Source organism: Tupaia chinensis, unplaced genomic scaffold, assembly GCF_000334495.1.
Source record: "Tupaia chinensis unplaced genomic scaffold, TupChi_1.0 Scaffold140356_1, whole genome shotgun sequence".
Taxonomy (NCBI): domain Eukaryota; kingdom Metazoa; phylum Chordata; class Mammalia; order Scandentia; family Tupaiidae; genus Tupaia; species Tupaia belangeri.
This window is the reverse complement of record NW_006200233.1, coordinates 1,085,977-1,096,098: the sequence shown is the minus strand read 5'-3', so window position 1 is coordinate 1,096,098 and position 10,122 is coordinate 1,085,977. Positions and strand designations below refer to the sequence as shown.

Here is a 10,122-nt window from a genome sequence, read left to right as displayed (position 1 = left end):
AGGTCTGTCACGGTGACAGACCTGGGGAACCGACCGTGACAGACCTGGGGAACCGACCGTGACAGACCTGGGGAACCGGCCGCGACAGACCTGGGGAACCGGCCGCGACAGACCTAGGGAACCGACGTGACAACCGGCGCGGTGGCGGACGCGACTCACGGCTGGCTGCGTTCCAGGGAAGCGGACCGGCGTCGCCATGGGCTGGGTCAATGGGAGCAGCCCCGGGGAGTTCGTGCTCTTGGGCTTCTCGGACCGCCCGTGGCTAGAGCTGCCCCTCTTCGTGGTGTTCCTGGTGTCCTACATTTTGACCATCCTCGGCAATCTGGCCATCATCCTGGTGTCGCGCCTGGACCCCAAGCTGCACACACCCATGTACTTCTTCCTCACCAACCTGTCGGTGCTGGACCTGGGCTACACCACCAGCACCGTGCCGCAGATGCTGGCCAACCTGCGCAGCGCGCGCAAGCTCATCAGCTACGCCGGCTGCGTGGCGCAGCTCTTCATCTTCCTGGCCCTGGGCTCCACCGAGTGCCTGCTGCTCACCGTCATGTCCTTCGACAGGTGCGTGGCCATCTGCCGGCCCCTGCACTACCCGGTCGTCATGCACCGGCGGCTCTGCCTGCAGCTGGCGGCGGCCTCCTGGCTCAGCGGCTTCGGCAACTCGCTGCTGCAGTCCAGCTGGACCGTGCGCATGCCGCTGTGCGGCCGCCGCCACGTGGACCACTTCTTCTGCGAGGTCCCGGCCCTGCTCCGGCTGTCCTGCGCCGACACCACGGCCAACGAGGCCGAGCTCTTCTTCATCAGCGTGCTCTTCCTCCTCGTCCCCACCGGGCTCATCCTCGCGTCCTACGCCCTCATTGGCCGCGCGGTGCTGCGCATGCGCTCGGGCGGGCGGCGCAAGGCCTTCGGGACCTGCGGCTCGCACCTGGTGGTGGTGTCGCTCTTCTACGGCACCGCCATCTACATGTACCTGCAGCCACCCTCGCCCGCCTCCAAGGACCGCGGCAAGATGGTGTCCCTCTTCTATGGGGTCATCGCGCCCATGCTGAACCCCCTCATCTACACGCTCAGGAACAAGGACGTGAAGGGGGCTTTGAAGGGTTTGATCCGAAGGGCCTTCGCCCCCCAGTGAGGGCAGCAGGGCTAGGCCTGGCCGGAGACTCGAGGCGCCCGAGCGAACGTAGCTTCCTGCTGTCTTTTCCCCCAAGTTGCTTTATTTTCACTTCTCTTGTGGTGGGACCAGCGGACGGCGTAATGGTTAAGTCGCTGGCCTCCCACAGAGTCAAACACAGTTCGAGTCCCGGACCTGGTGGCTTACAACTCACTCTGGGCACATGTGCGTGTGCCCAAGATCCCAAGAAGAGAATGAAGGAGAAAGGATTGCGGGGTGGCCATCCCTCTGGGGGTGATTTCTCACTTCCTGTCCCTCTGTCTGTCTTGTGCACGTGCCCTATAGCAAAACTCTCTCTTGAAAAGGAAAACACACACCCAGAAAGACCTGCCGTGACGGTCTTCGAATAAAGAACCAGTGCTGACTCCGAGTACGTTGCGTGAGTCCCCGGACTGCACTTTTGTAGGAGCCGCCCAGAGAGCCCAACTAGAACCTTCCATCTGAAGCTTTGTACCAGGGGTCTGTCACCTGGGGGTCGGAGACTTCTCTGAAACTAGAATAAAACCCTAAGATTTCTTTCCTCAGAAACAAAACCACTGCATACACATATGGTTATGCGGCACACACCCACACACACCCACACACTCATACACACCCCCACACCCCCCACACTCATGCACACACACCCTCCACACACACTCACACCCACCCTCCACACTCATGCACACACACCCTCTACACACACCCCCACATACACACACATACACACTCGCACTCACCCCCCACCCATGCACACACACACACACCCTCCACACACCCTCACACACATATGCACACATACACACCCCATACACCCATGCACACACACACCCTCCACACACACCCATCCCCACACCCATGCGCACACACACACCCTACACACACCCCCACCCCCACCCACCCCACACCCACACCCACACACAGTTTCCCCCTAATAGTCGTAGATCTGACAGAGCCCTATGGAACCATCTGTAGTTCCCTCTTCTTCGTTCTAACTAGAAGACTAAGGCTTCGGTCCTAACGCTATCCCCATGTCAACACAACACAAAGCCCACAGTGGTTTCCTTCCACAGCTTTACTCAACTCTTCAATTCTCTCGTTCCTGTTTTCCACATCTCCTAAAGGGAAGTGTCCTTTTCTATTGCGACAATCAAATAAAATTGCCGGTGCATCTCAGAGCTGAATCAAAGAGTGATTTCCGACTTCTTTGGACGATTCTTCTACTGTTTATACTTGCCGTCTGTTTTAATCTTTAAAGCACTTAGAGCTTAAGTCATAAAAAAGCACATCGTCTAATGCGCTTTTCAAGTGTAAGAAGGAGCCTGTGAACTCCGTGTCCTCCCCCTAAGGTAGCCCAGGCTGTAACCTGCACTGCCTCCAGACTGCCTCCAGGACTGTCCAGGGCAGTGAGATGGCGACACCATTAGTGGGTTATCTGCTTGGTTCTCTGACATGCTGCACTGTCATCTTAGTTTAGTTTTCATTCTTTCAATTTTACTGTAAAAGCCATACAAGGTCACATTAGGGAACTAACCAATCAAAGCATGCATACCTGTCAAGGTATGCATTTTTTTTTTCATTAAACATGAAAAAATTATTTATTTGCTCTAGGTTAGCCCTGTAGAATGCATTTGTTTTTGTCATGGATGTAAAAAATGTTTTTATTTATCTTACATTCATTTACTGTGTATGATTGCAGGATACAAAATGAATTCCCCATCGAGAATACACTATATGGGCTCAATCAAACATATTATCACACATTTTATCATCAAATACTGTAATTATTTTAACTGCTTTTTCACTATCCCCTTTTCCATTTTTTTCCTTCTACCAAATATATCATAAAAACAAAAAGTGCAATAACCAAGAAATACAGTAATAGACTAAGAATGTTCTTCTTTTTTCTTTTTATTTTAAGTTTTTGCCATAGGGCATATGTGTTTGCGCCCGCGCGCACGAGAGAGAGAGAGAGAGAGAGAGAGAGAGAGAGAGAGAGATCACCTCCCAGGGGGATGGCCACACTGTAATCCCCTCTCCTCCTTTCTCCTCCTGGGATTTTGGACATGCATGCACACGTGCCCAGAGTGAGTTTCAAGCCAACGTCAATGCAGCCAGCCATGAGTCCAGTTCCTTAACTATGACGCCACCTGCTGGCCCCAAGAATGCTTATTTTTAAAACTTTGTTGTAACACATGGTTTTGCCTCAGTGTAATTCTGCCATGACACTGCGAATCTCGAAACTCATCCTGCATCAGAACCACCCCAAGGGCTTTCGATCTGCAATGGTTGGGAGTGTCTCCACCTGAGGTTCTTAACTTCAGTGCAGCTCTGGCCGTGTAAGGGTCAGCCACAGGTTCCAGGGGTTACCATATGGAAGTGTCTTTTGGGGGACTAGCATTGAATGGCCATTAGTACCATTCAGGATTATCATCCTCCCCTGAAGAAATGCAAAGTCAACTTAAAGAAAAAAATTAATTTTATTATTTATTTATTCTGAGAGAGAGAGTGAGAGAGAGCGAGAGAGCGAGAGAGAGCGAGCTCCCCAAGATGGTCTTCCTGCTGTGACCTACCTTCAGCAAGCCAGGAACATGGGCTCACATGTGTGCATGCCGGGCAGGTACCGGGAGAAATCAGGACACGAACCAGGGACCTTCCCACCACGGAGAGCTGTGTTACTGCTGCACACGATAACATCAAAACCAACTCTGGAAGGATTGGACTTTCACAAAATGATTACAATAATTATTATTAAGAAAAATAGTAAGAATCCAGAGATTTTTAGTATAGGGTGCATATGCTCACTGGAGAGAAGAGAGACAGAAAGCAAGAAATCACCCTTTGGGAGGACGGCCATGCCAGAATCCCTTCTCTTCTTGGGACTCTGGGCATGCATGCACATGTGCCTGGCATGAGTTTCAAGTGCAGGTCTGGGACTCGAACCATGGTCAACCATGTAGGAGTCCAGCGTCTCAACCACTATGCCAGCTGCTGGCCCCATTGCTGTCTTATGAAACTGTATACATTTGAAATAATACAAGGAATTATCCCATTCCTCAGTGCATGCATCAAATTGATCACTGGGCAAAGTGTGGTGTGAAAAAACCTTGTGCAGATATGAGAAATCACTACAGTGTTTATTCTTTTTGGTTTGTTTTAGAAGTTTTTGCCTTGGGGCACATGCGTGTGTGTGTGTGTGTGTGTGTGTGTGTGTGTGTGTGAGAGGGAGAGAGAGAGAGACAGTGAGAGGGGAAGTGAGAAATCACACCCCCCACCACCCTGGGGGGGGGGGATGGCCATGCTGCAATCCCTCCTCCGCCAGTCTCCTCCCAGGATCTTGGGCTCCCATGTGCGGCTGGCCTGACTTTCAAGCCCTTGAGTATGGGATCACACCGCAGCCCTGGAAGTCCCGGGAGGTACCGGGGCTGCCAGCCCGTCCTTCCCCACGTGCGGGATCCTGACCCTAAATGAAGACCTTCTCTGCACACAGCTGTCTGCCAGCGGTCCTGGGGCCAGGGGTGTGGCGCCCCACGCATAAATCAGGTCCAGTGGCGGCAGGAAAGGGAGGAATTCTCGTTAATCAGATCAAGAAGCACACATGACACAAAAACGGTGCCCACGAACTCAAGTCAGGGGCTGGCTAGGTCACCTCGGGCTCCCCCAGCGAGCTTGCAGGGGCAGTGGGCACCGCCTTAGAGCACAGAGCTGTTTATACGTAAACAGCTATAAATACATGGATATAGATCATTAGCTCTCTCCGCTGTGTAAATGGCACTTTAATCTTTTAAAAAGACATTTTTCCATGACTGATAAGTGAAACAAACAAATTGGCGCGAACCCTACGGCCATTCTTGAATTATGAAATGTTTCCCAAGGAACGGGAGAGACGTCTCACCGCACGAGGAAGGAGATGTAGCAACGAAATTGTGCTTCTCGGGGCTTCAGCTCAGTGGGTTAGTTCTGTTAAAGACGAACGCCTGCCGGGAAGCGAAGGCACTGCCGCTGCAGAGGTGCCGCTAGGGGGCGCGCGCACCCCGCGGAAGACGAGCCCGCGCCCGCCCCGGGGTCCCGGCTCCCGCCCACTCCGCGTCCACCACCCACGTGGCCGCGTCTCTGCAGTCGCATCCAAGCACGCGTCCTTAGCCGTGTCTTCAAGTGTCTTTTTCCCCTAAAACTGAAGTCACTTGAATTCGGGGACCGTTTTTGCTTATTTTGTCACTCCTCGGTGCTTGGAATAGAGCCCTGGACGCCCGCGGTCCACGAAGCTGTGACAACCCCACATCACATTCCCGCGATCCGCCCCGGTTCCGCCCACTCCCAGCCGACTCAAAGAGGACGAGTCCGGCGATTGCCCGCTGGGCCTCTGGGGGGTCAGTCCATTTGTGAGGTGCTCAGACAATCCTGGCGGGGCTGGTTGGACCCTCGAGGCCCTGGCACAGCCCTCCCGCAGAACCACCCTCCTGGGCCTCCACGCCTGCTCCCGAAACGAGGGGTGGGGGTGTCTCCCTGAGAAGTCTGGGGTGTCACAGGGGTGACCTCAGCCCACTGTCCCGCCCTTGCCTCCTCCGGGTCACATTGCCCAGGTTATGTCCCCACGCACCAGCCTGTGTGGCTCAAGGACGTTTCCTCAGGGCCTAGGCTGTCTTAGAACTGGAAAGTGGTGTGCGTGTAAGCGGAGCCCTGTCACATGCCTGCCCCGGCTGGCTGTGTATGTACATAGTGTGTGAACTCTCCCCGGTATAGGCTTTAACCCAGCACCCCAGGGGCCATGCCAGCCGCCCGTTGGTCCCCGGGAACTACTGGGCCCCGACCTGCACTTCGGTTGCCCGTGCAGCTGTCCCTGAGGATCTGTGCCCGGCACTAGCAGGCTCAGCAACTACGTGCCCAGGAGGGAGGCCCACCCCACACTCAGGACAGAAGGGGACAAAGAGGAGAGTGTGTGAGGGACACTGGGATAACAAATGCGCACCTGGAGGCTGATTCCCTGAGCTACAGAATCTGCCGAGGGAATGGGACCGAGTTGTTGCAGGGGGAGTTTGAGTCAGGGCCCAGAGATTCTGGAGTTTCTGGAGACAGGGGACAGGGGACAGGGAGTGGGCTGGGCAGGAAGAGGAGGGTAGAGAAGAGGAATTTACAGTGTATTTAAAGGATTTTCGTTTGAGGAGCCAGCAGCTGGACTAACGGTTATGTTACTGGACTCCCACATGGCTGACTGTGTTCTAGTCCTGGACCTGTCGGCTTGAAACTCACACTGGGCACGTGTATGTGTGTGCCCTCTCCCTGGAGGAGAATGGAGAAGGGACTGTGTTGTGGCCATCCTCCCTGGGGGGGTGGCTTCTCACGTCCCCTTCACTGTCTCCATCTCTCTCCCCACACATATCCTAAGAGGGAGACCTTTGGGGTGTGACCAGGATTGGATGAGAACGTAGGGCGGGCCCCATGATTGAAGGCAGGAGTGTTAGGGAGGGGGGTAGGGTGGGGTGGGGAGCAGGCCCTGCTGGTGCAGGGGGTGTGGGTGAGGGGCTGGGTCTACAGGGGAGGCCCTGGGCTTGCTGGAGTGACCAGAACACACAGGTGGGACAGCTGTCATCCTGGGCTGGGGCTGGGGGACCCTGTCGGAGGAGCCCCTCCCCAATGAGAGAAAGAGTTAGGAGGAGCAGAAACCCCGGAGGTCCTAGAGCAGGGACTCTCGCCCTAGGCCCCAAATCAGACCCGGTGCACGCAGGGGCATCCAGAGAGCCCGCGGGCGGCTGAGCAGGCGGCCTCAGCACGGTCCTGCGGGAGGGAGAGCGGGTCAGGGGCTGGCCCCCTGCTCGGGAGCGCTCGGGGTGCCGCCGCCTGCTGGGCCGCACGGCAAAGGAGTGACCCCCGTCTCTGCTAAGTGCACTAGCGCGTTCGCAGGCTCTGCCCGCAGGGCCCCCTTACTCACACTGCGGGTGGGGCTCCCGCACAGGGATTCGGGGTACACACACGTTCGAGCCATAGCCATCGCATTCTTTCAGGGACCTGGGTTAAGCCCCCCCCCCCGCCCCTAGGCGTTGGTAAAGCCCCGGCGGCGCCCTTGGCACCGCGGCGAGCGCGTTCACCCACTTGTTGGCTTTCCCACGGGGCCCCGCTTGTTGGCTTCCCCACGGGGCGGGGCAGCCCCAGGTCCAGACCCGTCCCCTGGAGAAGCGACGGCTGCTCGGCAGTGTGTGTTTCAAGAATTCTAGGCCCTTCCGTGTCGCCCACTTCCGATCACACCGGAGTGGCTGGTGGCCGAGCGGAACGACTCGGGTCTGATCTGCGAATCCCTTGACTGGGTCGAGGCGGGGCGCGGCCGCCGCACACGGGTTTGGAGCACACCCTTCCCGAGTGCGGCCTCGTTTGCACCCTCCGGTCGACCTTCGGATCTGGAGACGCCTTGGGCTGCGGGGTCTCCCGGCGGGCGGGACGGCCTCACCCCTGATCCGGCCCGTGCCTCCGCGAGCTCAGCCCACGCCACACGTTCGGGCGCGCGTCACTGTGCCTTTTCCTTTCTGAAAACCGTCCTCCAGGGACACTTCGCGCTACCTCTGCCTGGAGGGAGGTTCATGGCCGCCCCGCGGCCTCCGCGCGCGCCCCGGGCGGACGGCGGTTTCTGCAGACCCCGACTCGCGGCTCTGCCGAGGGACGCGCCCCTGGCCCCGGGACCCTCCCGCCTCTCTGCCTACCCCGGCCTCGCCTTTCCCGCCCTCCCCGCAAGGCGCCCTGCAGCAGGCGCTGCCCGGCTGGGCCGCCTCCCCGCGCCGGCTTCCAGGGTTGAAAGGACGCTGTGTGGGGAGGAGGGGGAGGGAACGGAAGGGAGATCTATTCCGTGAAAGCGGAAAGCCCCTGGGATCTCTAAGGACATAGAAACTCTGACAGGCTAAGGAATCATTTCTGGAGCTAGAAAGGAAGACTCTCGTGTGGCATTGGTGGTTCAGTGGTAGAATTCTCGCCTGCCACGCGGGAGGCCCGGGTTCGATTCCCGGCCAATGCAACGGTATTTCTCTTTTCATTAATCTTTCCGAAATTTCAAAAACATTGTATTTCAGAAGTTGGATATTTTGCCTATAATTTTTTTTGCTTAATCGTGCTTTTGCACTGTACAATGAAGCGTTGGAATCGCCTCTACCGGATGACAGGACTGAGCGTTTTTTTTTTTTTTTTGCCGAAATAGCTAGTTTGTCCGCTGTTGAAGTAGTTGGGATCAAAGCGCTTCAGAATCGTCCTTTCCTTTAAGACAGAACAGAATCAGTTATCTTGAGAAAAAACAGAATTTTTTCCCAAACAAACTGGAAACAGCAAACCTTGGGACAAATTCTATAAAGGAAACTCATGAGCACTCCTTTCTCGTCGTTAGCAGAGTGGCGCAGCGGAAGCGTGCTGGGCCCATAACCCAGAGGTCGATGGATCGAAACCATCCTCTGCTATCTGTTTTTTCCCTTTCAGGAAAACACCCTGCAGGCATTAGAATTAAGTGCTGGTACAAAGAAAACAATTTACGAGTCAGAAAGCCGTTTCCACATAAGAAACGTGGTGTCGGGGCTTGGAGCTGAGTTAACCGCGAACCCTACGGCTCCGGTAAACGAGGCCGGGGTCCAGTTCGAGGAACCGCGCCCCGCGAGCTGTGAACACTTTCCGTTTCCGAAATTTGGCGGCAGTCTCCATTCTTCTTTTGCTTTATAAAAAAGTATAGAGGTTTTTTTTTTTTTTTTTTTAAATAGCCACACGACCATTTAGTAGAAATATATTTTATATTGAAAGAAAAAAACCCTGGTAAATGGCATAGCTCTGCAACTCCCTACCTCTGCAGCCCCCTCAGGAACCCGAGGCCTCCTTCTCTCACCCTGCCCACTCGGCTTGGGTCCATTTCTGTGTCATGGACCCAGCACAGGTCCTGGGGGCAGCTAAGGGCCTCAAGGGCACAGGTGACTCCTCTAAAAGAAAAATTCCCCGAGAAAGACAGAATGTTGCTTTCGGTTTCCTCCTGGGTCCTGTTAGGAGATGGATTTCAGTTTGGCGCTGAATGTGCCTTCTGAGTGGAGGCTTCGATTTGCTCCTAAGGCTCTAATTCTTCTTTCTCTACAGAAAGTTTCTAGTTAGCAAGCACAAACATGAGCGGGACCGCTGCTTACAGACCATCATTCTGAAAACTGACAGCGTGTCAGGGCCTGCTCTGGTCTCTGCTGCCTGGACTCAACCACAACGCAGCCGGCCACCCGTTTGTCAATGACAGCTTTGTGACATTCACAAGGAGGAGGGTTCCTTCTCGAAACAGACCTTTCCTGCTGGAAGAAACTTTGGAGATGGTTTTCAGTGGTGGAAAAGGAGCCTGGGAATGGCAGGGGAAGTGTGACAGAGGCCCAGTGGGTGGGGGTGGTGGGGCTGGAGTCTCCTGTCCCCCAGAGTACTTGTCTGCACCTGCCGGATCCTTAGCTCTGGACCAGATGCCAGGGTCTCCTGGGGTCCTAGAAGACAGAGAACTGAGCATGTACTTGGCCGGGTCTGGAGCAGTGCCGAGGGATGCGGCCCTTACCTCTGCTCTTTCAGCCTTTCCACTCATGACTGGAATTATTGGGCATTTTACTGATTTTCTGCAACTTAAGTTCTGTCTCGTTGGAGCTGGAAAATAGCCTGGTAGGTCAAAGACATTCGGAAGCACACGGCCCCACAGGTCAGGTTCCTGCCACCCTCACGGTTCACCACTCTTGGACATCTGGAACTTCCTGTACCCAGCTGCAAGTCTTCGACCCTCTGTCCTGACAACTGTGCCTTTTGTTGACAACCCTCTTCTTCCCGGTAACTGCTCATGCCATCCTTAATCGCAGGCCTGTTTTCATTTCTGGGTACTCATCTGTGGAACGTCACTCCCCAGCCTTGAAGCACGGGCCCTTTTACTTGCTGGTACGAGTCCCCATTCCCAGCAGCAGCAGCAGCAGCAGCACGCGGAGCAACACGCAGCGGCCAGG

At 55.3% G+C, this 10,122-nt stretch overlaps 2 protein-coding genes and 2 non-coding genes across 6 annotated transcripts in view; 3 read left to right on the top strand and 1 right to left on the bottom strand.

The window, feature by feature from the left end:
- LOC102490566 (histone H2B type 1-H) overlaps nucleotides 1-10,122 on the bottom strand; it is an 18,779-nt gene that overhangs the window by 3,893 nt on the left and 4,764 nt on the right. Inside the window, exon 2 of one of the 3 annotated variants that reach the window (XM_014593365.2) lies at nucleotides 3,724-3,872. The exons of 1 other annotated variant lie outside the window; for it this stretch is intronic. In XM_014593365.2, the coding sequence (XP_014448851.1) occupies nucleotides 3,724-3,872 (149 nt within the window). Of the gene's footprint in view, nucleotides 1-3,723; nucleotides 3,873-8,165; nucleotides 8,387-10,122 lie in introns of those variants that run through there. One more of the 3 variants, XM_014593367.2, reaches the window with a different exon arrangement.
- LOC102497361 (olfactory receptor 2B2) lies at nucleotides 197-1,132 on the top strand. The gene has a single exon (XM_006162691.1). The coding sequence runs from the start codon at nucleotides 197-199 to the stop codon at nucleotides 1,130-1,132; it is 936 nt and encodes a 311-aa protein (XP_006162753.1).
- On the top strand, nucleotides 8,080-8,150 carry TRNAG-GCC (transfer RNA glycine (anticodon GCC)). Its single transcript has one exon. It is a non-coding gene; the product is annotated as a tRNA-Gly (tRNA).
- Nucleotides 8,512-8,583, top strand: TRNAM-CAU (transfer RNA methionine (anticodon CAU)). Its single transcript has one exon. It is a non-coding gene; the product is annotated as a tRNA-Met (tRNA).